The sequence below is a fragment of the Tiliqua scincoides genome, chromosome 6, assembly GCF_035046505.1.
Source record: "Tiliqua scincoides isolate rTilSci1 chromosome 6, rTilSci1.hap2, whole genome shotgun sequence".
NCBI classification, from domain to species: Eukaryota; Metazoa; Chordata; class Lepidosauria; order Squamata; family Scincidae; genus Tiliqua; species Tiliqua scincoides.
Window position 1 is genome coordinate 26006650 of NC_089826.1, and position 27994 is coordinate 26034643.

General features: G+C 47.5%; 1 protein-coding gene and 1 pseudogene across 1 annotated transcript; one reads left to right on the plus strand and one right to left on the minus strand.

Moving 5' to 3' along the window:
* The first annotated feature begins 12376 nt into the window (after window positions 1-12376).
* LOC136656731 (5S ribosomal RNA) lies at window positions 12377-12493 on the plus strand (annotated as a pseudogene).
* A 9946-nt stretch (window positions 12494-22439) lies between these two features.
* Window positions 22440-23162, minus strand: NEUROG2 (neurogenin 2). The gene has a single exon (XM_066632343.1). The coding sequence runs from the start codon at window positions 23160-23162 to the stop codon at window positions 22440-22442; it is 723 nt and encodes a 240-aa protein (XP_066488440.1).
* Window positions 23163-27994: the final 4832 nt, after the last annotated feature.

Here is a 27994-nt window from a genome sequence, read left to right on the forward strand (position 1 = left end):
ACCTTCTGCCAGCGAGCAACCACTGCACCTGGTGGAGCGTAAAAACAGGATTGCAGTCTGCAGCAAATCAGGATTTTCCCAGTTCGAGTCTCACCTCTGTCAGATCTCACTCAGTGGCCTTGGGCAAGTCATTCCCACTCAGCCTCAGTTTCCCAGATGCAGTAGTAGGGGATATTAATAAAAACCATACAGTGTTGTTGTAAGGATTATATCAGGATAATCCATGTGAAGTGCTTTGAACACTTGTCCTGTAAGGGGAAGAGGAATTACCACAAGCACAATCAAGACTCACTGTTAACTATCAGCTCTTTGCTTTCCAGAGCCAGCAATGGAACTCAACTAAGCCTGTTGGCTGCCAAGACATAGTCCACAGCAATATAGAACTCCAGGGCAAACTACAGAGTATGTTAAACACATCATTTGGTCCAGCATGGTGCTGTGTATGTTTTTTTAAGTTAAGTAATAGTCACAAAGAGGAAAGGCAATCAGGATGGTGTGTTGGCTTATTTGACCTTGTCCCACTTCTGCCTCAGTCCTGATGCAATCATGCCATTGGCTTCAGTGGAAATGTCCTATCTAGATCTCATAGCTGTTTCAGGAATGTGATTTCTGTCCAGTCTGTGGCAGAGCAGGAAAGGGTTAAAAGCCTGTGTCAATGGTCCTGATGATGTTTCCCTCCCACCCAGCCCCAGCTGCTCTTTAACTTTAATACAATTCAGGATCAAAATATAAATTTAACATAACATGTAGTTTGGCCCCAAGTTCCTTTGACATCAATGGGCATAACATCTGGGCTTCCTGAATGCTTCTGTCTTGCCACAGGTTGCTTGACCTTGGATCTGATTCATCAGGGTTTTATATTCCTAACTCACAAGCAATGTATTTTGGATCAGAATCATTCTCTATTCCTTTTTAACAACCGTCACCACTTGTTATTGCTGAAGTCTTATTTTTTTCTCCACTTCCTTTATCATGTTTAATCATTTTTTTCCCACCTGCACCAATATGCACAAGAGTGTTTTGTTCCCTACCTTTGATCAACAGCACCAGTTGACATTTGTGGATTTTGTAGTCCAAACTGATGCTCTGGAAGGTGGTGGTGGGTGAGAGATGCAGTTCCCCCTAGAGTAGGCCATCATGTTAATCAGGGTTGATTTGTAAACGGCGTCTTCCCCCACCCCCCTGTGCTTGACTCCCGCTTTTCTGCTCAATGGCACAGATGCTGCTTTGTGCTGTCTGAGACCAGGCAGCTATTAACAGCAAATCCAGCGAGGGAAATTAATGAAGGGGGATGCTAATAAAAGACAGCTCAGGACAGCTAGACCAACTTGCTCCAAGCAGTAATTAACTTTTTTTTTTTTTTTTTAAACTCATGGAGGTAAATATTCCAACAGCAATGGTCCGCACTCTCATCTTTTTTAATAAAGGCAGGAGAGAGAAAGAGAGAGGAAAAAGCATACCCTGATCCCAAGAAGCCATAAGACGATCAATTGTCCATGCCAATAAGAATGATTCTCAGCTAGTTGATGTGACTTCCCTCTCATTTCAATCCCCTGGAACAGAAAATGTGGAACAACTCTCAAGAGGCTAAAAGAGAAATGACCCAAGTGACATCCTCTCAGTAATTAAAATAATTCCAAAAGATTAACTAAAAATCCCCTTTAGCAGACATTTATGACAGTAGTCCTCATTACAGACCAGTGTTGTTGTTGTTTTCTTGGAGAATTGTTTAAGTGTATCTCAGTAAGATTGTGTGAAAACAGAGCAAGCCAAAGATTTTGAACAAGGGTACAATTAATCAGAAAGTTCTCTTACACTGCTCACGTTAATGTCAATGTAGTCTGTGCAGGAAACGTTTCCTAAGGGCACAATCCTGACTCACCCTTGGGTGGACTTGCGCTGGCTTGGGAGGGTCACAAACATGCTGCAAAGCATGTTTGCGCCTTCTCAAGAGTTGGCTGGGTTGGTGTGGGGAGGAGGCAGGAGGGAGGCATTCTGGTTCGGGGGGGAAGGCAGGTGGATGGCGGCCCCGGGAGGCGGGACTGGGATCCGGCTGTTATGCCAGATCCTAGCCCACATACCCAAGCAGTGTGGAGCGGCGTCAAGTCGCTCCACTCTCCTTGGACTTGTGTCACCTCAGGACGTGGCACAATTCCAAGGAGATTCATAGAGGCTGCAGTGGTTTACCCTGGGGGTCAGGGGAAGAGTTTCCCCTTACCTTTGACTGAGCCACTTTGCAGCCCTATCTTGTGCTGGATACAGCACAAGCCTCCTGGCTTGCCAGTACCAGCGCAACATAGGATTGTGCTCTAAGAGTCATTTATCTGTAATAAAAGATGAGGAGCGATGTTTGAATTCACTGTTACAAAGCTGAGCTTTATTTAAAACACCTTTGTACGGCTACTTCTAGATATTTATCATGATAGTGACCTATAGTGAACAGAAGCTGGATCCTATACATGTCAATGACTGCTTTTCCCTGTTGACACTGAGTATGGCGTGAATCAGTCTGACCCTGGTGCAAATTAATAAAGGAGTGAAGCAGGGGTGCGTACTTGCCCCCACACTTTTTAATTTATATCTTAATAATTTATCCCCTCTCTTAACTTCTATAGAAGTTCATACCCCAAAGTTAGGTTTACTTCAGATTCCTATTCTGTTATATGCAGATGATATGATATGGCTGCCACGTACTAAAGTCGGTCTATCACGCTTGATTAATGCAACAATTAACTATTTGACTAAACTCAAATTGGAATTAAATTATGAGAAGTCAAAAATTAACAGGAGGCACAGATGGTCATTTAGGGGAAACGCAATCCAACAGATCTCTAAGTTTAAATATTTGGCTATTATATTTGATAAAAGGTATCAGTGGGTCGCCCAACATAATATGGCCATCAAATATGCAAAGCTAACATCTCAGGCAGTTTTGTGATTTTTTGTAAACCAGGGAAACTCTTATATCCCATCAGCCTTAAAGGTTTTTAATACTAAAATAATGGCTCAATTGTTATATGTTAGCCCAGTGTGGATGACAGGTTTTTCTAAACTCATGGAGCAAGTTCAAGCAGCATTTCTTTATCACATTTTTGCTGTGGCACATTGTGCAACTTATGCAGCTTTATGTCTTGAGTCAGGACAGCTTTATGTCTTGAGTAAAATAGAGACGATAGCCTGGGCCAGGTATATTAAAACCTGGATGAATATTCAGGGTTCATCTGCCTTCATCTACAAGGCAGATGAAGATCCCCTGTTACAAAATGTCCTGAGGGATTCTTTTCTATCCCCAGGATTATCCCAATTTTATAAAAAAATACAACTAGGTCTTTCAGGTGATCTGATAGGCACCTTATCTCTAATATCTGCATACAAAATGGTAAGAATTAGATTGTGGGATATAGAAAAGCAAGAACTAACAGCGGCAGCTAGAAAACTTGCTCACTCCTTTTATTTCATCTCTCCTGGGTGCAAGAATCAAGCCGCAATTATTTATACTGTTTGCCCAATCCCCAGGAACGTCAAGCCTTCACCATAGCTAAGTTCAATATATTTCCATCTAATCTCCTATGGGGTAGATTCTCGGGGATGGAGATAAACAGAAGATCATGTCCTTATGATAAATGTACTGTTGAGACTCTAGCGCATATGATGTTTACTTGCTGCTTATATATAATGATTTGCAGCTACAATACTTAGATCAGATAGTTACCCCCTCAGGGTGGGAGGGGCAGGACATGGTGCATTTCTTGTTAGCAGGAAGAGATCAAGAACGCATTTGTATGACTACTAGTATCTTTGTCTGATTTTTAGTAGGCGCAAACATCTCCATGATTTATATAATATATGAGCTATGATCATTGAGAAACTGTGTAGGGGGAACTATGTGTGTCTTGGGCAGCTCTATGTGAATTGGAAGATGTGTGATTTTTTTAGGCTATTTTATTGGCTGTTTCTTTTCTGCTTGTTTTTATTTGTTGTCTGTGATGCCAATAAAGGTTTCTGATCTGAATCAATCTGATGTCAAAGATTGGGATCAGAATCCCAGTCTTTGGCAAACACAAGACAGGATGTCTTCAGTGGAGGTAGCAAGATTGTTCCCTCTCTTTAGAGATCTGCCTGGTTCCATCTTTGGGCATTTTTAGATGTCTTTTAAAGACTCTCTTGCGTCAACAAGCTTTTACTTATCATGTATGCGTGTGGCCAGTTTAGTGGGTTTTTTTTTATATTTGCTGAGATTTTTTACAGTCATTTTGGTGTTATAAACTGCTGCTGTATTTATTTATGGATTGTTGTTTTGATTTTATTGCTGACACTCATATTTCACTGTTTTGTGGTTTTAAAGCATATTTTTAAATGTTGGAAGCTGTTTTGCTTGTTTTGACAGAAAAGTGGGATACATGAATAAATAAATAAAACAAATTTTTAAAAGTGTAGTGGCTAAGATCCTGAGTTCAGCCATGCTATACTTAGAGCAGCCATTTTCAACCACTGTGCCATGGCACATTGGTGTGCCGCGAATGGTCCACAGGTGTGCCACAGGAATTTGGGGAAAGGTCATTTATTAATAGGGCAATGGGAGATGCGAGCCCTCACTGGCAGCATGGTGTGCCTTGTCAATTTTCAGAAACCTGGTGGTGTGCCTTGACCATTTTAGTGCCTTGTCAGTGTGCCATGAGATGAAAAAGGTTGAAAATCACTGACTTAGAGAGTTGTTTCAGGGGTGAGTGAGATGATGTGTGTGGAGTGAGTTGAACACTGCAAATGCACTATACAAATGCTAGTAGTGTTTTCTTTGTGTTGTATCCAGATAGAAGAATATACATGAGCAACTGAGATCCCCTCACCACTTGTGTGCACGCAGAAGTGAACTTGCAGAAGAACTGCAGCCTCCAAGATCGGTTTCTTTTTTAAGATCAAGAAAGGCCATTATGGTTTGGATAGGGATTAAACCATGCCGACCAAACCAGAATAATGTGCTAGATCTTGAAGTCTCTTTTTCCAACTTTCTTTCACTCTTTGTTAGGCTTGGTCCATAATGTGAGCACTTCACATCACTGAGTTGTGTAGCCGGCATTTTAAATAACATATGAGTCCTGGGCAAAATTCATGGTTTATATCTGTCCATGGGAAAAGCCAGATCAGATTCATCTTTCAGCCAAGATGAGCCTTTGGGGTGCGTTCTGCTATTAGCATTCTGCTATTTCCTTCAAATACCTTAGAGACTCCCAATCTACTTCTTGCTTGGGAGTTATATAGAAGAATTACAAGTCTGAAATAAGGAATAAAGTTTGCATTTGCTCGGAAGTATTTTAAAGTCTGTCCTTGCAAGCAAAAGTGCATTATTTGGGTGCATCCACCATTCAAAAGAGAGCATCAAATTCCCTACAATATTGTTCATACCTACGAAAATAAGATTAGAGGACACAGTTCCTTTCTGCTCTTCAACAGCCCGATTGTTTTTTAGTTGCAGCTGCCCCAAGCCGCTTGCCTCAGAGTCAAAATCTTCCCCATAAACACTTATAGACTTGCCCGGAAAACACAGGCTTATCCTCCATTTAACCGTCAGTCTTGCTTCTGGCTCTGTTTTATTTCTTCACGCTGAGTTTATCTGATTACTCCAGTTGAGTGAAACAGAAGGCCTGCGACACCCTCAAATGATGCTTCAGTTTCATGTGCGGCAGCAAACCGTCCACTGTTTTCATGAAGAGGCAGAAACAATTTCCAGAGGAACACTGGGATGTCTTCAATGTAGCGGATGTTATATAATTTTCTGTGATGTCCAACAAATGGAGAATGACTGTTGCTACATAGCAAGCATTGGCTGCACAACTATGCATCGCTTTTGTGGAGGATGTAAGTCTTATATACCATGTTTCAGCTGCCAGCACTGAAAGTTGTAACATGACACAAACCTTTTGGTTTAACAGTCAGTCCCTCTTCCCAGTGAATCCTTGGAGGCATTGATCTATGAAGGGCTATAGGGTAGAGCTGGGATAACAGAATCTACCAGAGATTTTTTTAACACTTCTCTGAACTTCTCTGAATAATCCTTCTCTGAAGGATTATTGTTGGCATCCTTCAGTCTCGGAAGACTATGGTGTCACGCTCTGAATGGTGGTTCTGGAACAGAGTGTCCTCTCCAGTGCGCGAAGCCTGGCTAAAGTAGGTATGAAGGATAGGCTGTTACCCATGCAGCAAATCCCCCCTCTCCACGTCGCTGAAATGGTCCAACAGAAAGGCAGAGGCCAATACGGTTGGTTCCAGCGGCGTCGCAGGAGTTGCCAGAACGTGACTGTGTTCAGCCATGAACTGAACTATATTTACCTGGATTCTTCAGGAAAACCAGGGCCTTCAAAGTGGTACGAAAAAGTGAAAAAAAGTTTGTCATGTAGATGTGGTCAGAGATGATCAAGCAGCTATGCCCAGGTCAAGATCTAATTTCCCACAGCTTTTAGCATGTGTGGGTCAGAGCTTTGAGTCTAATTTGAATGTGCAAGTCATTAAATAATGGCCCCACTGTAGTACACTTAGTAATATGAGTCAGGCTACACAATATGCTACTACAGGAATTAGTACCTGTAGTGAGTTTTACACAAGGCCATAATATTGACCAGTATTCATTGGGTGCATTGGACCACCATGTAAGAAGCTGTCCAACTCTATCTGCAGGAACAGGCTCAGCAGGAAAGAAGGCTTTGTGTTGTCAATCTTGCTGCCTCATCCTTCCTGGTGTACTAGCAGGATCCTGATCCTGGCCATGTGTCCACTTCTCTGGCTACCTGAGGGCTGCCCAGTAGTGGCTCAGCTGGGAGTGAGACTAGGCCAAGCCTAGAAGGAGCAAGAAGGTTGAGGCAACTCCCTTCCCACCATTGAACTCTGAGGCCGGATTGGGTCCCTGCTGCTCAGTCAGCTACCCCCTTCTACCTCCAAATTCCAGGGTAAAGGGGATCCAGACACCTGAGGGAGGCATCCCTTTCGCAACAACCATCTCTGGAGGTGGAGGTGGGAGAAGTATATACTGTATTTAAGGTAAAAATTCTTCCTCCCGAATATGACTCTGAAATGGGATGTCTTATGCTGCCTTGCGAGCATTGCCAGCTTTGGTTTGGGCTCCTTGCCATCTCTGTGCTTGAAGACCCAGTTGCAATTATTTATACAAATTTATATTTATTTAAAATTATAATATTGATGTATATTTATGTTTATATATGAGTCCAGTTTGGGTGCATTGTGTCCCCTGACTCAGCATGTTCTGGGGATGAGCATGATCCTGTATTATGGTCCCAGGGTTCTGCATTTTGATTAGAAAAACCAATAGCATGCATATAAGATTGGGGATATTTGCCCGAGGAGTAGTACATCTGAAAAGACCTGGGTGTTTTAGTAGATGACAAACTAAACATGAGCCAGCAGTGTAATGTGGTAACAAAGAAGGCAAATGTTATTCTAGGATGCATCAACAGAAGTACAGTATCCAGATTCCAAGAAATAATGGCATCACTCGATTCTGCTTTAGTCAGACCCTACCTGGAATATTAAGAACATAAGAACATAAGAACAGCCCCACTGGATCAGGCCATAGGCCCATCTAGTCCAGCTTCCTGTATCTCACAGCGGCCCACCAAATGCCCCAGGGAGCACACCAGATAAAATATTGTGTTCAGTTCTAGGCAGCACACTGTAAGAGGGAGATTGACAAACTGTAACTGGTCTACCAGAAGATGACTAGGATATTGAGGGGGCTGGAGACCATGCCCTGTGAGACCCAGTTGAAGGAGTTGGACATGTTTTATTTGGAGAAGAGACAGTTAAGAAGTGACAAGAAGACATAGACAAGAAGACTATAAATGGGGCCACCATGTGGAAGAAGGGGAAGATTTCTTTTCAGTTGCTTCAGAAGTTAGAACCTGAACAAATGGGTTTAAATTACAAGGGAAATTTCAATTAAACATTAGGAAGAACATCCTGATGGTACAAAGTGTTCAGCACTGGAAGTTTGCCTCGGAAGGTGACAGACTCTCCATCTTTGAAGGTCTTTAAGCAGAGGCTGGTTATCCACCTATGGGGGATGCTACAGTTGTGGACAATCTGCACTGGCAGATGATGTTGGACTTGATGATCTTATAAGTCCTTTCCATGATTCCACGTTGTCAGCTCTGTTTGCCAGCAAATCTTTACGCCTGCTGCTGTGGATACATGTGACCAGCTCAATATACTGGGAATAGTTGGGAGTCAACATGGGCTGGCTTTTTCCCATGACCAACTTGCTCTGAAAAATTTTGAGAGTACGTTTTTCTCTGCAGCATTTCCAAACTGGGATTAAGTAAAAGAAACAATGAAATCTAATCCCATTGTCAAACATTGCTAAAGTTGGGGTGAGTCACATAACACCACTGGGATTGTGTTACTATTGGCAGTCACTGAAATATTATAATTCTAGCCACATGCCCAATCTCGTCTGATCTCGGAAGCTAAGCAGGGTCAGGCCTTGTTAGTACTTGGATGGGAGACTGCCTGGGAATACCGGGTGCTATACCATAGTCTTTCGAGACTGAAGGTTGCCAACCAAGAAGGCTATGGTATAATTCAATCAAGGCTACGGTCAAATAAGCATGCCACCAACCAGCAGGACACTCTCCCTTCCCTGCCATCTTGTCAGGCCCCAATCAAGGTTCACAAAACGTTACAGCCAGTGACATAGCTAAGGGCCTGCAGGGGGTAGCAAAGGCACAGGCAATATGTTTTCGGGGGGGGGGGGGGCAACAACCTGAGCTGGACACTAGTGGCAAAATTTGAAAACTGGGTATTTTTGAATAATTCCATCATGTTCTATACCATTCAATGCGGAACTTAATGCAGAATGCAGTGTAGTAGTAGTAAACCTTTGATGGCATAAATACATCTGTAACAAATTCTACATGCAGAATGCAGTGAAAGAAACCATGTCAAAAAAAATCTCTGTTCTATCAAAATTATAGCCAAAATAAATAGAAAATAAAACACAACTGCATTATGTAACAAGAACTGGACTGATTGTTCTGAGAGCCAATTAGGTGTTGTTATGATACAGCAGAGAACCAATAAAGTGTTAATAGGGGGGGGAGGCAGCAGAGCAAGTGGGTGGTGAGCTGCTGGGGGGGAGGAGGCAGATTTTCCCCCATTTTCACTCTTTTAAATGCCCAGGCAAGATATCACTTCCAGGGTATCATTTTGAGCTCGGCACTGGGCTACATAATCATTAACTATGCCTCTGGTCACAGCAAAGTAACCATTCATAATTAAACACAGTTTTTACTTGTCAATAATCTACCTATTTCTAATCAATACAGCTATGTCAAATTCAGACTACTTGGTGCCAATTCATCAGGTTTTCAAAAATACCTGTTACTGGAAACACCTGTGCTCAGGTCTGAAGTTGTTTTCTAAAATCTGCCAGCTGAGTCTGAAAGCAGCTGTGAACAGAGAAATGATCTTCCCTCTTGTCCCTCAGTGCTGTTGTGTGTTTCTTTCCAAGGGTGCAAAACGTCAAGGGGCTCAGTTGCCATTTCTCTGAGGCTCGGCTGTCTGGTTTCTTCCATTTAAGCGACTATTGTGCTCAGTGACAGAAGACAAAGGAGGAACAGCTGATCGACAACTAGAGTAATCCATGCAGCTTCTGGCTTTGTTGTGAGACATTTGCCTAAAGGGGGCGGGGAAAATATCTTTGTTTAAGATTACACAGCCAAATTATGGTTGTGTGTCAGGAACACTCTTTCTAATTATGGTGATATTCTGGGAGATGTGTGCATTACTCCAAAGAAAGCAAAGGCAGACCCTTGGGGTTAGGCCTTTGTCACTGGGGCACTAGGTTTGGCTTCTCCATGCTATTCTTATGCCAAGGAGGGCAATAAACCCCCATGAGAGACATAGAACTGCCCGTTGAGCTTTGACAGTGCAAAGAAGCTTTTATACCAAAAGCAGGACACACAAAGGGATCATAAACATGTTTTCAAGGAGGATGACTTCTTTGTCGAGAGAAATTAGGCTTTTTATGGCAAAACGCTACTATGGAAGCAAACAAGCAAACCTGTTTTTTCCCCTCACATATTTTGAACCGGCAGTTGTCCATTTATATTCCCATTCACACATCTGAACCCGACGCCACCAACATTCTTGTGGGACATCAACAAAACCTCCATATCTGTAAAAGCTGCTAACACTTTCACACATGATGTCAAGAAGCATATCCATCTGAGCCTATTTCATGCTATCTGAGATATATGTTGATGATATCATTAATGTGGGATAGAAGGCAGGAGAGGGACATTTGCAAACCAAATGTGCATTCTGACAGTAATATGTTTCATAATAAAACAAAACTGATTTTAGCTTTGCAGTTAAAAAGCCTCCCCAAATCCTGCAGAGATAATTCTTTAAACATTTGGAAGGTCTTATGCTTCATATTACATCATTCTTCACAGAGACATGGGATACACAAATCTGAATTCTGAGATACACAGAATCCCGTTGGCTATGGACTGATTCACATGTGCATGTTCATACATATTATGTGGAAGATGCAACATCAAGCTGATTGAATCATCAAGAGGTCACTACCATGCATGAATGACCATCACAGCTCTAATATCTCACATAAAACTTTTGTATCCGATGTTAGCTTAAATGCAAAACATTTCAGTGCTACTTGTTCACAAATGCAACTGCCAATCCTTGTTGGCATCTTTCAGTCTCGGAAGACTATGGTGTCACGCTCTGAATGGTGGTTCTGGAACAGAGTGTCCTCTCCAGTGCGCGAAGCCTGGGTAAAGTAGGTATGGAGGATAGGCTGTTACCCATGCAGCAAATCCCCCCTCTCCATGTCGCTGAAATGGTCCAATGGAAAGGCAGAGGCCAATACGGTTGGTTCCAGTGGCGTCGCAGGAGTTGCCAGAACGTGACTGTGTTCAGCCATGAACTGCCTCAGGGACTCCGGCTCCGGATTTTGCCTCGAGGTTGACTCCTGAAGCCTTTTCCATAACTGGATGTAACCACAAGGCAGTGGAGGTTTGGGTTCAGAGTTTTCCTTCTCACAGATGAGCTGCCTTCCCAGGCTGATGAGTCCCATCTACCCGGTGGCTGTTTAGTCGCCTTTTACGACAAGTACAGCCAAACTGAGGGTCTATTCTTATCCCCAGACCCCAGGGGATACTGCCACTCCTAAACTGCTGAATAACTGCCACTAAACTGCCACTCCTAAACGGCTGAATAAGCAAGACATCACAAATTAAACAAGGTACCTGTGTAAGCTTAAGGACATAAGACTCAATAATGTAGAGATTCTACAGCAGAGAAATAATTGTAGCTTTGACTATAAATTACTTCCTACAATATGGACTGCCTTGATCCATAAGTTTGTATGACAAACACAATATAAAATGGGTTGATGGAGTTACTATGCTTTCGCAAATCTGTCAGCAGTTGACTACTATAGGACCCTAGCAGATATCACTTCAACATATTGCAGAGGGCAATGGCCATGTTCCCAGCATGGGGAAAGCATAGCTCATGCTCAGCATGGAAAACAAGATGATTTTTAAAAGCCTATAGGTTACTTATGGTTTGCAGGGAGTCTCACCTGCTCTAGCAGCCTGGAATAGCCCTGAGGGGGAAGGGCCACTTGCATGTGGCAGTGAGGCTCTCTGCAAAATGTAGTGCTTTGCACCCCCTCTAGCCAGGCTACTGCAGTCCAGCAGAAGGCTAAGCATATTGAAGACCCACTGAAGTCCATTAAAGTTAAGCACACTCAGCTGTCAGTGGTATTGCAGTCACTGTGGTCATAGTCAGTAACAAAACCAACATTTTCTCCTCCACTCTGGTGTTGCCTAGTGGTATGAGCGAAAGCTGCAAACTGGAGAGTCACTTCTTCACAAAGTGCCTCAACCACAACCTGACCTTTGGCAAGTCACCATCTCTATGCCCTAACTCTTCTGTTGGTAATATGGAATAATTACCCCAATAAGTCTGGGACTCCTCCTGAATTCTTCACTGCTCCTCGACCACTAGGTGGCAGCGGTGGTCAGGGGGGGGCATTTGCCCAGCTTAGGCTGGTATGCCAACTACAGAGTTGATCAGACCTGATCACAGTGGTCCATGCACAGGTGACATCAAGACTGGATTATAGTAATGCACACTCTGTAGAACTGACCTTACACACCATCCAGAAAAGTAAATGGTGCAGAAAGTAGTAGACCCTGCAGTCATGGAGGCGTGGCAGTTTGACTGTACTGGACCACAGCTGCACAGGCTGTCAGTTTGTTTCTGGATGCAATTGGTTGCTGATCTTGACCTTTGAAGTTCATCAAGGCTTAAGACTACTTCCCCCCATATGAGACAATCTAGCAACTGTTACCCTGCACATGTCCAATCTCGTCTGATCTTGGAAGCTAAGCAGGGTCAGGCCTGGTTAGTACTTGGATGGGAGACCGCCTGGGAATACTGGGTGCTGTAGGCTTATACCATAGTCTTTCGAGACTGAAGGTTGCTAACCAACCAACCATACCCAGAGGTCTTCCGGGGAGACCTTCCAATGTCGGCCACTGTTAGCTAAGGCTATGTTGACAGCAAAAAGGGGGGGGGAGATCTTCTCTGTAGCAGCACCACAATTGTGGATCTCCCTCCCATCCTACAGGAGCTCAAGCCAAAGTGGAAGCAGTGATGAACTTGCCATTGAATGAAGGGGGGAAAATGCCCCAGGTGTGGAGCCATGTGCGACTTTAGGACCGCGCAGTAGTCTCCCAACGTGGTTGGAAACTGTGCTTCCAGTTTGCCAGAAGTACCATTTAAAGCCTCAGGGAAGTTTCAGGAGACTTCCCCAAAGCGTAGTGGAATTGAGCGAGGCTCCGTGCACTCCAGGTAAGTGTGTGTGTGTGGGGGGGTGAATTTGCACGCGGGGGGGGTGGTGGCATCCTGCAGGGGGGAACCATCACAGACCTTTGCCCCAGGGTGCAAGACTGGGGAGGTCTGCTACTGGGTGGAAGTACATAAAAATTGTTTTTACTTACCTTCATATAATTCCTGGGTAGGCCTATGGGTCTCCTTGAATATACACTACCTATTTTGAAGGCATATGTCTGAGGAAGGAATAAGGGCATGAAGGTTTACAAAAGAGGGGAAAAGATCTGACACGACCTACTGCCACCAGATCCACCTCTCTGACTTCCTCCCTTCCCCTAGTTCCTTCCCCCTTCCCACCCAGAAATGACCTCATTCTTCCCCAGTCCCTCCCACCGCCCTTCCCATGGCTACTTTACCTGCCACTGTCAGACAGTGTCTTTACGACTGGTGAACACCCAGCCACCAGCAACTGCACTGGTGGCCACATTGCGTTTTCCGGAAGCATCAGCAAACATGACAACATCACATAAAAAAATGCCAAGATCTAGGGACTTCCACCTGGCACCTGACGCTTTTGCCAGCAGAACATGCATTCTGTTTCAAACAAAACACCATCTTTAATAGCATCTCCTTATGCATTTAATAACAGTATGGTCTTTCCCCATCTTACAAGGGTAATTCATTCTTGGAAAACCCTCGTAGGATGAATTATCATAATTTAATTGGAAAAACGTCTACGCATTCCTGAGCCCCTAAATTGACACCTATTTATGCTAAAGCAACACTATATTAAAATGGACACAATTACTTCAATAGTTAACATTAGTTATCATAACACAACCTAACAAGGCATTTTCTTGCCATTAATTACTCTATATATGGTTGCTTACCTGCTCTCATTAAGTTCTTTCATAGCTATTAAACACCATACACTTAAGACTACACTCACAAACAAAACATACACATGAAACGCAATGGTTATGTTTCAACCTTCAATGCAGGAGGTTATCACTGCTATAAATTAGCAAATCAAGAGTACTCTGAGAGGAGAACTTAACACATGCCAACTATATAACTGCAAGGATGGCTGCATGGTGGATCTCATCACCTGTTCACAAGGTGTGCGAAACCCAAATCAGTTCTCTTAAATGCAAAGAAATGCTTTGTAGTTGAAATAGGGGTACTGAATAAAACTTCTCTTAAGGTTGAATTCTTGTAACCAGGTGTATCTTGGGGTATGATTGCAGTTGAATATCATCTGTAACAGCTTATGGAAGAATTGACCCAGTCTACAGTGCTATGCTGATTTGGGTCATGTACGTTCCATTGCCACTACTTCTGTCACAAAGCTCCCCCCACCCCCCACACACCAAAAAAGATACAAACAAAAACACAGGTCAAAGTGCTTAAATCTTATTGATTTCATGGGGCTTAAATGTGCTTAATGGTGCTGGATTTGTATCCCAAACCTTTAATTAGTGAGTTCACTCATGAACTGATCTAGCTTGGCATCTTGCGGGATATGTGGGCAACTACTTTAGATCCCTTTTAAGAGCACATTTCAGGGAGTGAAACTAAAGAAGACGATCATATCAGCCTAGCAAGCTCCTAACAAAAAAGAGAGAGCGACCCCCCACTCCTCACCTCCCTTTACTATTCCCAGAGTTTAATCATTAAAAGGGATAGTTTGGGTTTTTTTGTGTTTTTTTTTAAATTCACAGAGTGTAAAGCTGGTCCTGACACCCAGCCCCACACACTGTCATGGTTGTGAAAGATTGGCTCTTGTTTTGTCCCTTCTGGCCAATGGTAAGATTTGGGGGTCTCAAACTCAGATTGCTGCCTACATCAAAGCAGTGATTATGCAAATGCACACTTTTAAAAGGGTGGGGGGGGGAGAATTATTTATCACACAATAAACCCCCTGCCAGGGTGGGAAACAATAGATTCAGCCATAGAGCACTTCTAGCCCAAGGCTGAAAAGGTGCGGGAGGAGGGTTACCGGGCTAACCTAATTTCACTAATTCTCTTTTCACACATCTTTCTCCCTTCTTTTTTGTTTGTCTCCGGCGCCAAGCTTTAAGGACCCGGTTTCATGCTCCTGGTATCCAATGCAGAGGATATAGATTCATGAGCTGCACATTTTACTGAATTGATATGGTGGCTGAAGGATTGGCTGCTGACTAATGAGGTCCAGGTATTGTGCCCAGACATTACATTGCAAAGGAAACACACCCTAGTGTGTAATAGGTATATGAGGAAAAAGAGGAGGAGGAGGAGGGTGATGATGATGATGATGATGATGTATGACCCGGAGAAAGAAATCAGACTGGTTACACAAACCAGCCCAAGTCATTTTGCTGCTCAAAGCAGATCATCAATCAGCCCCCACTCCCTTTCTCTTTTTTATATTTAAATCATACCCCAAATTCCTTCTTTCAGATCTCTCCCTTTTCCTAACAGAAAGGGAAGAAAGGATTTGAGGAAAAGCAGTGTAGTCCCATTTTGGCTTCCTTCCTCTGCAGGCCATCCATTGGTTAGTACGGGGCTATGTACCAGCAGTGAACTGGTCCACAAGCTACTGCCAAAAGCACCTGCTTCATGATAAGGCCAGCCCTGCTCATGAAGGATGCCATAGGTGGGGACCCAGTTCTGATTACTATAAGCTCTCCTTCAAGTTTGCATAAAGAGCAGGAGCATGTTCAAATATCTGAGCTACCCTGGGGTAGCCTCTCTCCTCCTGGAGTATCTTTGTTGAATCATCCTTCCAAATGTATGGAGAGTTTTACCAAGTGTGTGGAAGAAGGCACAAATAAATGGTCATGCGTATGCACCCTATGACTTACAAAACTCAGCCAACAGCCCAAACCTTTTCCCTGTTGTGCCATAGCCAGGCCAACAGAGGCTGCACTGCATGCTGTAGTGGGTGGGCTACCAGAAGGCATCTCAAAACACATAGACGAACAGGCCTTGCTGAGAGAGAATCAGTATGGCTTCTGTAAGGGTGAGTCTTGCCTCACAAGCCTTATAGAATTATTTGAAAAGGTCAACAGGCATGTGGATGCGGAAGAACCCGTAGACATTATATATCTGGACTTTCAGAAGGCGTCTGACACAGTCCCTCACCAAAGGCTACTGAAAAAACTCCACAGTCAGGGAATTAGAGGGCAGGTCCTCTCATGGATTGAGAACTGGTTGAAGACCAGGAAACAGAGAGGTGTCAATGGGCAATTTTCACAATGGAGAGAGGTGAAAAGTGGTGTGCCCCAAGAATCTGTCCTGGGACCGGTGCTTTTCAATCTCTTCATAAATGACCTGGAGACAGGGTTGAGCAGTGAGGTGGCAGAGTTTGCAGACGACACCAAACTTTTCCAAGTGGTGAAGACCAGAAGTGATTGTGACAAGCTCCAGAAGGATTTCTCCAAACTGGCAGAATGGGCAGCAAAATGGGAGATGCGTTTCAATGTAAGCAAGTGTAAAGTCATGCACATTGGGGCAAAAAATCAAAGCTTCACATATAGGCTAATGGGTTCTGAGCTGTCTGTGACAGATCAGGAGAGAGATCTTGGGGTGGTGGTGGACAGGTCGATGAAAGTGTCAACCCAATGTGCAGTGGCAGTAAAGGAGGCCAATTCTATGCTTGGGATCATTAGAAAAGGTATTGAGAACAAAACGGCTAATATTATAATGCCGTTATACAAATCGATGGTAAGGCCACACCTGGAGTATTGCGTCCAGTTCTGGTCACCACATCTCAAAAAGGACATAGTAGAAATGGAAAAGGTGCAAAAGAGAGTGACTAAGATTATTACTGGGCTGGGGCACCTTCCTTATGAGGAAAGGCTACAGCATTTGGGCCTCTTCAGCCTAGGAAAGAGATGCCTGAGGGGGGACATGATTGAAACATACAAAATTATGCATGGGAAGGATAAACTGGATAGAAAGATGCTCTTTACACTCTCACATAACACCAGAACCAGGGGACATCCACTAAAATTGAGTGTCGGGAGAGTTAGGACGGACAAAAGAAAATATTTCTTTACTCAGCGTGTGGTTGGTCTGTGGAACTTCTTGCCACAGGATGTGGTGATGGCATCTGACCTGGATGCCTTTAAAAGGGGATTGGACAAGTTTCTGGAAGAAAAATCCATTATGGGTTACAAGCCATGATGTGTATGTGCAGCCTCCTGATTTTAGAAATGGGCTATGTCAGAATGCCAGTGCAAGGGAGGGCACCAGGATGCAGGTCTCTTGCTATCTGGTGTGCTCCCTGGGGCATTTGGTGGGCCGCTGTGAGATACAGGAAGCTGGACTAGATGGGCCTATGGCCTGATCCAGTGGGGCTGCTCTTATGTTCTTATGTTCTTAAGACAAAAGAAGAAAGTAAAAAAACTTTTTTGCTTACTTCTTTGTAGGCCTTCTTGCAGCCTACTGGAGCACAATCCTATGCATGTCTACTCAGAAATAAGCTCCATTATAGTTAGAAGGGCTTACTTCCAGATAAGATTGGATAGGGTGGCAGCCTGGGTCTCCTTGGACTTATGCCAACTATGGAGCTGGCATAAGTCCAAGGAGAGGAAAGGTGTGGGATGGACTGTGAAACAGGAGATAGGATCCTAGTGCAAGTTGCTGCCACTGCACCCCTCCCTTCTTTCCCCCTCCCAGCCTCGCCCTTGCCATTCCCTTTCACTGCCCCAAACTCTTCCTGCCTCCCCCTTCCTGCCCATGACACACCTCTTTGCCACCAACTTACCAGAGTCCATGCAATCCAAGTGCAGAGCTGCCACTGCAGTGGTGTGATTTTTGCACCATTACTGAACCTACCTCCTGTATCAGGAGCTACGCTGTTGTAAAAGGCCCATAGGACTGGACTGTAAGAGATGGTCCTTCTGCTAGTTGTCTTTCCATTGCAAAAGCACAATTCCTTGTCTTCAGATAATAGACGGAGAAAGCAAGGGAGGTGTCTTCTCATATAGAGCAAGGCCTACTGAGTAGCAGTGTCTACTTTGTGGAATGCCCTGCCCAAAGAAGTACAGGGCCCCCACGCTGGGCACCTTCAGGTAATAGGTTAAAGACCTGCTTTTAAAAGAAGACATCTAGGCTTGGCTTTTATTGCCTATATAGATATTTTGCTGCTATCTGTGGGTGTTAACAAGGTTTAGAATAAATTGCTTGTTGTGTTTATGGCTATACTTTCATTTTTGTAAAGGTTTGGATTTTTATTTTATCAATACTGTTGTTAGCTGCTTTGGTTTACATGCTTATTTTATTTTAGTTTAAGAATGAAACTAATCCTGTTATAGAAGTACATCATTTTCCTTTTTGAACTTTTCAAAAAAATGTCTGGTGTTATTTTAACATCTAATGTTATCTGGAGACCATTCTATATCTGAAGAATCACAAATAAACTCAAGCAACAACAAAAACTAGAGATTAGATAATGGCACATGCTGAAGAAGTTGGGTCACTTATTATGGTGACATCATAAACAGTATCCAATCACTGTTCATTCATAACACAGCAATCACAAGAGCAATGTGTGTACCTGTGAAACTCAGACTTGCACATTCTGTAGTTAGTAGCTAGAAGAGGTGCAAAGCTGTAAGTCTTACAGGAAGCCTCACCACAACATGCCTCCATTTTGGTCTCCCCGCCCGGAATGGCTCCAAAGAGGAGAGGAAGAGGCCACTTGCACGCCATGCTGAGGCTCCCTGCAAAACTTAGTACTTTGCACCTCCTCTAGCCAAGCCACTGCACTGATACCACCCTTTCTCATTGCTAAGAGGGCTCTATGCAGAGTGCAGTTTCTCTTTGGTGTGGCTTGCATGTTGGACAGAGCCCTGCGCTGAAGCACAACTGTGCTGGCAGTTTGGCTGCCTACAGTGCAGGTAGGGGTACTGCTTCTCTGCTGGGCAGAACTTGTGTGCTGGGAAAAGGCTCCCTTGATCACTCTGCCCAGTCTCACTTGGCCCATTGAGCAGGGATAAACCTGCCAGGAGGAAGGGAGCCTCAAGATTACATTCTTTTCCCTACGAGATCTCTTGATGCTGTTTCTGATTGGTTCCGCCTGGCAGGGACGTGCAGTGGGTGGAGGGTGGGTAGGGAGGCAGGTGAGGCAGAGCTTCCCCCCAAGTCCTTCGAACAGCATGGGTTGTGAGTGTTTGCACACCTCACAGGGTGGTGGTGCTTTTCAAAGGACTCTGGTGGGGAGGCTCTGCCTCACCAGCCTCCTCACACACTGCACATCCCTACTGCCTGGGAACCAGTCCAAGAGTCCTCCTACTCTGGTTCTTTGCTTCCCCCGAAAAGTCTGTTGAACTCGCAAAGCTGAGTTCACACATTCTCAAGAGTGAGATCTTTCCCTCTGATTTAATAATCCACCATTTCAATCACCACATACTAGACACTCAGAGCCCAGTCCTAGCCAACTTTCCAGCCCCAGTGCATCTGCAGTGCAGCCCAGAGGTAAGGGAACAAATGTTACCTTGAGGAGGCCTCTGTGACTATCTCCCCACAACAGGGTGCAGTGCATGCCCCATTGGCATGGTTGCACTGGCACTGGAAAATTGGATAGGATTGGGCCCTTAGAGGCCAACCACTTTGGGTCCAGGAGTGCAGTCTTGTTAGTAAATAGCGGTAGAAAACTCCACCATCTACATTTAGGAATGGAAATCCCGGGTTCCTTGTGGCTTGAGCTGCACTTTGCATCCACCCCATGTGAATCACTGGTACCACAGCCTATAGATTGGGAAGTGAGCGCTTTCACCCCAACGTTTTCCCAGTAAGCATTCCCGTAAGTGTAAATCAGCTCTAGTAAGCCTGGTTCACACTTGTGTGTACACAGACACACAAGCCCCAATTCATACCGATTTCTCCTATCTGTCTTCATCCACCTTTCTCGCAGGGTTAACTATTACGCTAAGTACTGGATAGAGTCTTCTCACAAGGCGATGACCTGAACATATGCTTCTCTGTACAGTGTGACACTTGCTTCTTCTTTTTCTGGGAAATACAGGGCTCCCAATTCAGAACGTCTGAAGGTGTTTTGGATTGGGTGTTGGAGATCCCTTGTTTCTCGCCTCAACAGTAAAATGGCTTATTGCGGGGGGGGGGGGGTGTACAGGATCTGCTGGACATTACTCACTTTCACTGATCACTATAATCACCATATTGGTTATGCATAGAATGTGTGCCTCAGTAGTTCTTCAAGCGCTAGAAATTAACTGAAATCCAGACAGTGTACATTGGCAGGCTCCAGAAAAGGCCTTCTTCTCCATCTTATTTTGAAGGCACCTCAGTGCCTTTGAAATAAAAGTGCGGAAATTTTTGCCATTGATTTTTTTAAAAGGAAAAACGCTTTGCTTTGTATTCTGCTCCAGCCAACTGGACAAATTCAAGATTAACCTGAACCAATTCACGTTGAAGTTCCATGTTGGTCCCCGTTTCAAGTGAAAAACATGGTGCAACCTTGGCGTTGTCTGCCTGACACATCTGCTAGGAGCAGGGAGTTTCAACCTTTTTCATCTTGTGGCACACTGAGAAGGCACTAAAATTGTCAAGGCACACCATCTGTTTTTTGGACAATTGACAAGGCACACTGCATTGCCAGCCAGGGGATCACATTCCCCAATGGCCCTACTAATATACGAGCCTCCCCCATACTCCCACTGCACACCTGCAGACCATTCGCGGCACACCAGTGTGCCACAGCACAGTGGTTGAAAATAGCTGTGCTAGAGTGTGAGAGCCCTGTCCTATCCAACTTTCCAGCACTGGTACAGCTGCAATGTTCCCTTACCTTGTGGAGGCCTCCATAACTACCCTCCCAACACAGGATGCAACGTACACCTCATTGGCCTGGAAAGTTGGAAAGGATTTGGCCCTCGGTTATTTAGAAATTAGTCTCAACCTAATATGGAGGACCCACTGAATACTGTTGTTGGCATCCTTCAGTCTCGAAAGACTATGGTGTCACGCTCTGAATGGTGGTTCTGGAACAGAGTGTCCTCTCCAGAGCGCGAAGCCTGGGTAAAGTAGGTATGGAGGATAGGCTGTTACCCATGCAGCAAATCCCCCCTCTCCACGTCGCTGAAATGGTCCAATGGAAAGGCAGAGGCCAATACGGTTGGTTCCAGCAGCGTCGCAGGAGTTGCCAGAACGTGACTGTGTTCAGCCATGAACTGCCTCAGGGACTCCGGCTCCGGATTTTGCCTCGAGGTTGACTCCTGAAGCCTTTTCCATAACTGGATGTAGCCACAAGGCAGTGGAGGTTTGGGATCAGAGTTTTCCTTCTCTCAGATGAGCTGCCTTCCCAGGCTAACGAGTCCCATCTACCCACTGAATAAAGCCGCTAGATTCAGGAATAAAGGCAATGAGAACCACCAGTCGATCTTATGAAAATTAGATATTTTATTTATATAGTTTTAATTTTATTTCAAGGATGACCCCTTTGCTCTGCAACTGTAAATACATACTAGAATAAACTCTGTGAAATATACAAAAAATACATATTCTTTTTTCCCCATGAAATCTTTCCCTTTGTAATAAATAGAGGCAAACACGTGTGTGGCTGATTGGGAGTAATGCTCCGTGTCTGCTGAGGTTTTCACAGTCTGCTGATGATTCTAATCGGGTGAAAGAACGGAGGAGTTCCCCGTCCCCTGGAAGGTCGAGATAAATAATGCATGAGGCCCTGGCAATGTCCCTTCCTGGCTCAGCCCCCCAACCACCACCCCCTTCCTCTCCTCTACAACCCCCCCTTTATAATAAAGAGTTCAGCCTAAATTTCCACGCTTGCATTCAGTCATGACAAAGCCTACAAATCATACCACGACTTCTAACCTGATCTTCTAACAAACAAACAAACAAACCCAAAGTGTGTATTTTCTTCTCTTTCCACTCCCCTATAAATCACTGCAGACAGATGGTAAAATAAGGCGGAGAGGGGAGCAAAAGAGGTGCATGCCAGAGGGAGAGAGAAAGCAAAACCAGACACAAGATATTGTGCCTGGCCAATGTGGGAAAGTGCACAGCAGAAGTAGGGACCAGAGGTGGGTGGGGAGGCAGGAGAGGCAGACCCTCCCCACCAGGGTCCTTCGAAAAGCGGTGGGTGGGGAGGCAGGTGAGGTAAGAGCCTCTCCACCGGAGTCCTGTGAAAAGTGCTCCTTCGACTGTGCTCAAGCACCTCCCCAGGTGGCCGTGCTTTTTGAAGGACTCTGGTGGGGAGGCTCTGCCTCACCTGCCTCCCCACCCACCGCTTTTTGAAGGACTCCAGTGGGGAGGCTCTGCCTCACCTGCCTCCCCAGCCACGCAAGTCCCTGAGTAGAAGAGAAAGTTTGGTTGGACAGACGACCTTCCCACCGCCTCCAGGCGGGCAATGGGAAGCCAGCAGATGCCACGCATGGCAGACCCATGTCGGGAGGCAGGGCTCAGGTGGGAGGCAGGGGGCAGACCCAGAGACATCCACATCTCCGGGAGAAGTTCAGGGGCGGGATGCAGGCCGCAGTTGCCAGCTGCGGGATGTCCCGGGCGGGCGCCCAGGCCCTAAGAGAACGGCGGGACGGGCGTCACAGCAGCTCCCCGGGCAGCGCGTAGCGGGGCTTCTCCGACGGCCGCGGCTGCTGCCAGTAGTCCAGTTCGGAGGCGGAGCTGCCGCCGGGGCTGGAGGGCGAGAGGGCGCAGCCGCAGGCGGAGGAGGCGGCGGAGGGCGCGGGGCTGGCGCTGCAGCTCCAGGAGGAGGCGGAGGCGGGCGAGGGGCTGCCCAGCGCGGCGTCGGAGAAGGCGCAGCGGTCGGCCAGGCGGAGGGTCTCGGTGAGCGCCCAGATGTAGTTGTGGGCGAAGCGCAGCGTCTCGATCTTGGTGAGCTTGGCGTCCTCGGGGAAGGTGGGCAGCACCTCGCGCAGGGCGTCCAGCGCCGCGTTCAGGTGGTGCATGCGGTTCCTCTCCCGGTTGTTGGCCTTCAGGCGCCGGCTCCTCTTCAGCCGCTGCGCCGTCTCCGCCGTCCTGGTGGCCCTGGAGCCGCTGCCGCAGCGCGCCCGGACGGAGCGCCGCTTGCAGGACTCATGGCGCCTGGAGGGCCGGCGGGGCGGCGGCGCTGGGTCTGCGGGCGCCTCCTCCGTCGGCCCCGAGGGCGCGAGCGGGTGCGCGGGCTCCTCTTCCTCGTCGTCCTCCCCTTCGGAGCCCGAGGAGAACTGCGTGAGCGCCGACGAGGCGCAGGAGGCGGGCGCAGGCGGCGACAGCAGCAGCTCCTCCTCGGCCTTCAGCTCCAGGTTCTCCGGCTTCACGAACATCCTGCAACGAGACGGACGCCCCGGGAGGACCGTCAGCTCCAGCAGAGCGCACCGGGCCCCATCCCGCCCCGTCCGCTCACACCCAGGCGCTTCCCTGCGCCCTGAAGCGTGCCAAGGCGGCGCTGGTTGTCAGCCCCCCAGCTTCGCTCCACTGCGCGTGGGTTCGAAGGACTCTGGCGGGGAGGCTCTGCCTCACTTGCCTCCCAGCCCACCGCGCGTCCCTGCTGGAAACCCGCCCCGTCGCTCCGCCTGGTCACTTTCCCAGGGCAGCAGCTGGGAGCAGGAGGGCGGCTGGTTGCGCTCTCCGGGGTAACCCCTGGCTAGCCGCTCTGCTGCTGCCACCCCGGGAAAGTGCCCAGGCGGAACGAAGGGGCGGGTTGCCAGCAGGGACGCGCGGTGAGGCAGAGCCTCCCCACCGGAGTCCTTCGAACCCACGCGAGGCAGCGAGTGCTTGAGCGCCTCACGTGGCTGTGGCGGCGCTTTTGGAAGGACTCCGATGGGGAGGCTCTGCCTCACCTGCCTCCCCACCCACCGCACCTCCCTGGTTTCCAGATCAGCGAGGACTCGCGCAGCTCAGGACACATGGGACGCGTTTTCCAGATTAACAAAACCAGCCTAGAAGACTGGGGGGGGGGATTTCGGACTCCTGGCCTGCTCACCTCCCAGTGGAGTCCAGACGAGCTCCAGCGGGCCCCCTCCTCGCAGAAGTTCACTTTGTACCAGAGACGTGAGGTGGGTGGGGAGGAAGGGGAGGCAGAGCCTCCCCAGCGGAGTCCTTACAAAAGCGCGGCAGCCATGTGAGGCACCCAAGCACGCACAACTCACGCGCTCTGGCTCTCCACACTTTCCATGCTCTGTGCGTGGGTTGTGGGTGCTTGGGACTCTGGTAGGGAGGCTCTGCCTCACCTGCCTCCCCCACCCACCCACCCACCGCAGGTCCCTGCTTTGCGCACAAGTCCCCATTGGTTCCCGCAGAACTCTTGGGCGCTGACCCGCACTCGGGTTGCTTTGCGGTGTGCAAGCCCAGCGGTAAGCTAAGGAGGGCGAGACCTCGCCAGCTAGCCAGCCAACATCCTGAGAGGCGGAGGCCTCTTTCCCTCGCGCCTTCGACACACCAACCACCTGCCTGTATAGCACGACGGCTGGGGACGGACTGGAGACTGCGTCCCACCCTGTGCCTGTCGACTCAGAAGTCCGCCCCATTCTAGTCAAGGGGGCTTACTCCCTGGTAAGTGTGGCGAGGATCGCAGCAGAAGTCAGCCCCCTTCGAGTCAATGGGCCGCTGCGGTTGCGCCCAGCCCCGGCGGGACTTCTGCCTGCAGCCCGAGGGCGCTGCAGCCTCGCTGGGGCGCAGGGCGCGACGGGGACTTACTTGGCGCGGCTCCGGGCTTGGCTGCGGGCCCCCTGGCGAGGGGATGCGGCTGCCCGGCGGCTCCTGTGGCGAAGGCCGCCCCTCCCACGGTGGCTGGGCGCTGGGCCGGAGGCGGGGGCGGCTGGGTGGGAGGCAGCTCGGGGAGGACCTGGCCGGGCTGGTGCCTGTGCGGGAGGCTGGCACGCGCCCCGGCCCGCGGTGAAAGCGAAGCTGCTGCTGGCGCTGCCCCGGCTGTGCGTCTGGCACACGACTCGCCCTAAAACCCCTTATATACCCCCCGGGAAACCAGCCCGGCTGCCCCCGGCGGGGGCTTTCTTGCCGTCGCTCATCTCTTCGGGCTCCCCCCGCCCGGCAAGCCCCCTCCCCCCTCGATCTGCTCCCTGCGAGGTGTGGAGCGCAGCCCGGGCGGCGATTGGTGCCTCGCGCTCGGCTGGAGCGTGCCGCTAATTTATTAATGAATGGGGGTCGCGGGGCGCAGCTGCCCAATCGCTGAGTCCCGCCAGCCACGCGCGCTGGAACCGGCTCCCTTTCAGGAGCTCATTAGGCCCGAGGGCGGGGGGGGGGGGCGCAGACCCGAAGGCTCCCCTGCCTGCCTGCCTGCCTGCCCACCTCCAAAGACCTGGCAGGGGGCGGGGCACGAGAGCCAGAGGGAGGAACAGAAGGGGGAAGCCACTGGTTTCAGACCATCCAAGTGGAGTTGTGTGCCTCGTGGCTTTGGCAGCCCACCCCCCAAGTCAGGGATCCTGTGCCCTTAGCAGTCGAGGTCCAGGCGGAAATGGCACAGGCGTGGCCTCTAGAAGGCCAGGCGCAAGCAGTGGCGTAGCTCGAGGGGGTGCAAAGCACGCAGGGACCAATCCAATTTTCCAGTGCCCATACAGCCCCAAGGTCACAGAACAAATGTTCCCTTACCTTGAGGAGGTCTTGATGACTGCCCCCCCCCCCCAGGATGCAGAGCACACCCTGTTGGCATGGCTGCATCAGCATTGGAAATTTGGATAGGATTGGGCCCTAAGTTTTGCAGGCAGCCTCATCACAGGGTGCAGGTGGAGCAGAATTGAGGCATTTGTCTCCCTGCCTCCACCTCTGTTTTGCTCCAACCTCCCAGACTAGCCCCTCAAGCTATACCATTGGGCACAAGTACAAGTGTGGAATTTTTGCCTGCCCTGCAACTTTTAAAAGGACACAAACATTGAGGAAGATCTGGTTCACTTTCCGGGCTGCAGTTGTTAACGTGATCAGTAATTTTATGCCCCATGTGTGTATTCATTAATTTATTGCATTCTTTCTTTCAAAACAGCTATGTGCCCCACTTGTCAGCGAACACAATTAAATCTGGCTGTGTGCTGAGGTAGTGTTTGGAAATTACCTGCCAGAATACAAACTCTAGGACCAACTGGTGGGATTGGTGACACACAACTGGGCCATTCCCCAGCCTCAAGCAGGTCACACCAGTGGCACCAGGACAAGGTACTCTTTTGTTAAGAAAAGGACAAAAGAGACAGGAGGAGAAAGATCAGAGGATGGAGGGTGGATGGGGAAGACAAGAAAAATCAGAGGAAGGGCAAAGATACATTCACATACATATGGCAAAGATTAAAAGTAGTCCTGTGGGTAGGGGGCAGCAAAGATTCCAGCCTCTCCCTCCTTTCCCCTCACCTGTAGTGCCAAAATCAATAGATTCTTCTGCCATCACAAGGACAAAGTCAGGCAGAAAGAGAGAATCTTTAAAAGTCCCCCCCATCACATGGAGAATTCCTCAAAAATCTAACAGTGTATAGCCAAAGGTCCGAGAGGACTGTGGCAATGCATCTAACAGTGCAATCCTATCATATCTATTCAGAAGTCCCATTATGTTCAATGGGGCCTACTCCCAGAAAAGTGTGTGTAGGATCGCAGCCTAAGTTCCCTAAGGCATCTAAGACTGCAACCCTATAGACACTTACCTGCTCCCCTTTAAGTTGAGCAAAAGTTGGGATGGTGATGGCACTGACCTAGACACCTTTAAAGGGAGATTGGACAGATTTCTGGAGGAAAAGTCCATCACAGTTTACAAGCCATGATGGGTGTGTGCAGCCTCCTGGTTTTAGGCTACCTCAGAATGCCAGATGCAAGGGAGCGGCAACATGATGCTTGTTGTAACATGTTGTTTTGTGTGCTCCCAGAGGCATCTGGTGGGCCACTACAGGATACAGGATGCTGGACCAGATGGGCCTTTGCCCTGATCCAGCATGGCTCTTCTTGTGCTCTTATGACCAGACCAGGTACAGGTAATCAAGGTAGATGTGAAACAGGGCTGTCTTGGGTGGTTGTGATGCTTGGCAGTTATTGTCAAACTTGAGCACATTTTAAAGTTGTCAGGGATCTTCACAGCAAGGAGTCCTTACTCAGGCTGCAGCAGGAGAGATGGCAGAGTTTTGTTGTGCAGGATTGTGGAGTCCTTAGAGCAGGTTGTGCTGGTTAGCCAGTGTAGCATAGCTGAACTGGGTTACATAGCTGAACATAGGTTAGCCACAGGTGCATAGCTGAACTGGGTATATGTGTCATTGAGGCTTGGAGGAACTATCATAGCTGCGGATTCCAGGCGAGAATCATTCATGCATTTAATTATCCCTTGGGAATCTCCCCCACTTTATTTAATGCTCATTACATCCACAGGGTATGCTTCTCACTTTGTGTGCATATGTTGTCACCAACTGGCCTAGAAAGTTTTCACATTTGCCTATCCTGGATGTTAGCTCACACTGGCCTGCTGCTAGACTCAGATGCAGTCATGAGGGCATCTTCTAGCTAGCCCATCCCAGGACTATTTCCACTACCATCCCCTCTGCTTGCCAATGAAACTGATCAGAGGGAGAGGAAGCTTGCTTGCTTTCTTATTACTGTGCCACCTACACTAGTGCACTGACATGACCTTGTGAAGGGAAAATAAAATACTCACCATTTCCTCCTGGGAGCAGCAACAACAAGAATGACAGGAAAAAGGGAGAGGTAGGCAGAGTTTTTGAACTCTGATAAAACTGGCATGATTTTCTCTAGCCCTTGTTAATTTCACCAAATGTCAAAGATTGTTTATTGTATTAGCTAATAGCCAACACAATAAGATAAAACATGTAAATCCAAAAATACATCAGATACAAACAGTGATAAAATGATAAAATTAGGTCAAAATCAAGCACAAAAGGCACCTACATCCATCATATTAAGGAATCTCCTTTACAATCTACCGCTATTTCCACCAGGTAGTTGGCACGAATAGTTCTGGCAGCTTTAGCAAACAATGCCACACTATAGGTGACCGATGGGTCACAATCAGAAAGTAACCAGTACAATTTCGTGTGTTCTCCCCTTGAAGGGTAGCCAAAATAGGTTCCAAAAATCTTACCCTAGGATTTTGATAAAGCTGACAATGAAGCAGGTAATGTACAATATCTTCGATCTGTCCTGCTCCGCAAATACAAAG